Genomic DNA, 2,576 nt, shown 5'->3' with positions numbered 1-2,576 from the left:
CCTCCTTTTTATATTTCTGCCTAACTCTCTGTAATCTCCCTTCAGAATCTCAAGCAGAGGTGAGTGTAGTGGCCATCACTGAGGAAACTGTGCTGGGGAAGCTGAAAATGTATACATTATAAATCACCTGACCAGATGGACTACACCCCAGAGTTCTGAAGGAGATAGCTGAGGAGATTGTAGAGGCATTGGTGGTGACCTTTCAGGAATCAGTCGGAGGGTCCCAGAGGACTGGAGGCAGAAGACAGGAAATTATAGGCCAGTTAGCCTGACCTCAGTCATTCGTAGGATTTTAGAGTGCCATTGTTAAGGATGAGTTTGTAAGAATAAGATCTGCCATAGAGAGCTGGCAAAGAGTTGCCCAGTGTTGGTGATGTGAACCTCCCATTGTGAGGTACTTGGAAGCACGTGGTAAAAGCGGGCGGAGTCAGCATGGCTTCATCTTGGGCAGCTCATGCCTGACAAATGTGCTAGAATTCTTTGAGAAGGTAATGAGTAAGTTAGACAAAGGAGAGCCAGTGGATGTGATTGATTTAGATTTCCAGAAGGCCTTTGACGAGGTGCCACAGAGGATGCTGCTAAATAAGATAAGATGTTAGAGGCAAGATACTGGCATGGATAAAGGGTTTGCTGACTGGCAGAAGGCAGAAAGTGGGGGAGGGAATAAAAGGGTCTTTGTCAGGATGGCAACCAGTGGGTTTGCAGGGGTCTATGCTGGGACCACAACTGTTTGCATTAGACATTAATCGTCTGGTCAGACTGTATTCTGAATATTGGGAACAGTTTTAGGCCCCTTATCTAAGGAAGGATGTGCTAGTGTTGGAGGAAGTCCAGAGGACGTTTACAAGAATAATCCCTGAGCTGAAGGACTTGTTGTGTATGGACAGGTTGAGGACTGAGTCTGTACTCGATGGAGTTTAGAAGGATGAGCGGGGGATCTGATTGAAACATACAGAATACTGAGAGACCTAGATACAGCGGACGTGGAGATGTTTCCACGAGTCGGAGAGATTAGGGTCCAAGGGCACAGCCTCAGAGTGAAGAGAAGACCCTTTAGAATTGAGATAAAGAGGAATTTCTTCAGCCAGGGGGCGGTGAATCTGTGGAACTTGTTACAGTAGAGGGCTGTAGAGGCCAAGTCATTGAGTGTATTCTATACAGAGATAGATAGGTTTATGATTAGTAAGGGGATCAAGGGTTACAGGGAGAAGGCAGGAAAATGGGGTTGAGAAACATCTCAGCCGTGATCGAATGGCAAGCGTAATCGAGGGCCTAGTTCTGCTCCTACATCTTTTGCTCCAAAGTATTGCGTGTGCAGCCTTACCTGGTCAGGAGGAGGCCATTTGGCCCATTCAGTCCATGCTATCATATGTAGAGAAATCCAGTGAGTCTCAGTTCCAATTTCTAACCCTCGTAGCCCCTACAACTCGATATCTCTAAAGCGTTTATCCAATATCCCCTTAAAATCATTACCAGCCTTGCTACCCCTTTAAGTATCTTGTACAATTCTAGTGGCTTGAAAATACCTTTCACCCCATTTTCTTGTCACTGTCCACTATTAAGTCTGTCCACTGTTCAGTCGTGGCTTGAGTGCTTTCACTTGCTCGTGGGTTCATGTCCCCCAGCAGGATTCGAGGTTAACACACCAGCCTTACAATGAAGGGAGGGGGAGGGGGTGCTGTGCTGTCGGATATTGATATGATGTTAAATGTAGACATGCGGCGAATAAATTGGCTGCTGTACTGTGTTTCCACCTTCTCTTAAACAAACGTTGTTGCTCTGTTCTAGGCCAGACTTAACTGCAAACACTGTGGGAAGCCAGTTATTGACGTGCGAGTGGGAATGCAGTATTTCTCAGAGTACAGCAACGTGCAGCAGTGTCCACACTGTGGCAATCTGGACTACCACTTTGTAAAACCCTTTTCTTCATTCAAAGTGTTGGAAGCTTATTGACAAATGCTTTCTTCTTTTTATTTTCTAGAGCAATTGGTATGTAGGGTGTAGTGATCTATTTGGGTTGCTTGTGTGTAAGTCTTTATCCATGTTAGCCAAGGATGGGTGGGGGAGGGTGTGGGGGGAAGCAGCTGAAGAGGTGGACGGAAAAGATTTGGATGCAAGCAGCTGGTTTGGGTTTGATCCCTGCAGAACGGTTACGTGCACATCCCATTCCCATCTTTCGACGCTGTAGAGACTGGGAATGGTTTATCTCTTCGGTCGCTCCCCTGGGGCTTGATGGTTGAATGTATCCTTACGCCAGGCTCGCCCCTTCTAACCAGACTGCCTCTTTATCGACAGACGTCCGGGGTGTTGAGCGACTCACGGGAAAACAGAAATTGCTGGAAAATCTCTGCAGGTTCTGCAGAGAGGGAAAGCAGGGTTTGACGTTTCGGGGTCTGGTGACCCTTTTCCTCGGGTTAGGTGAGAGAGGAACTGGCTTAGTTGCTTGAGGTGGAAGGAGTAAGAGAGGGTCCACGTTTGTATACCCCCTCAACCCACCACATCAAACAAGACTGCATTCACCCCAGGTTGGCCTCGAATGGCTAAATGTGAGTTAATCATCTAAATTAAAGCGCACC

At 47.0% G+C, this 2,576-nt stretch overlaps 1 protein-coding gene across 1 annotated transcript in view; it reads left to right on the top strand.

The window, feature by feature from the left end:
- Positions 1-2,570, top strand: part of heca (hdc homolog, cell cycle regulator) — a 36,395-nt gene extending 33,825 nt beyond the window's left edge. The window contains exon 4 of the mRNA XM_043695337.1: positions 1,789-2,570. Coding sequence (XP_043551272.1) covers positions 1,789-1,953 — 165 coding nt within the window. The 3' untranslated portion in view covers positions 1,954-2,570. The remainder of the gene's footprint in view (positions 1-1,788) is intronic.
- The last annotated feature ends 6 nt before the right edge of the window (positions 2,571-2,576 follow it).

Source organism: Chiloscyllium plagiosum, chromosome 9, assembly GCF_004010195.1.
Source record: "Chiloscyllium plagiosum isolate BGI_BamShark_2017 chromosome 9, ASM401019v2, whole genome shotgun sequence".
NCBI lineage: Eukaryota > Metazoa > Chordata > Chondrichthyes > Orectolobiformes > Hemiscylliidae > Chiloscyllium > Chiloscyllium plagiosum.
This window is presented reverse-complemented; position numbering and strand designations above follow the sequence as displayed.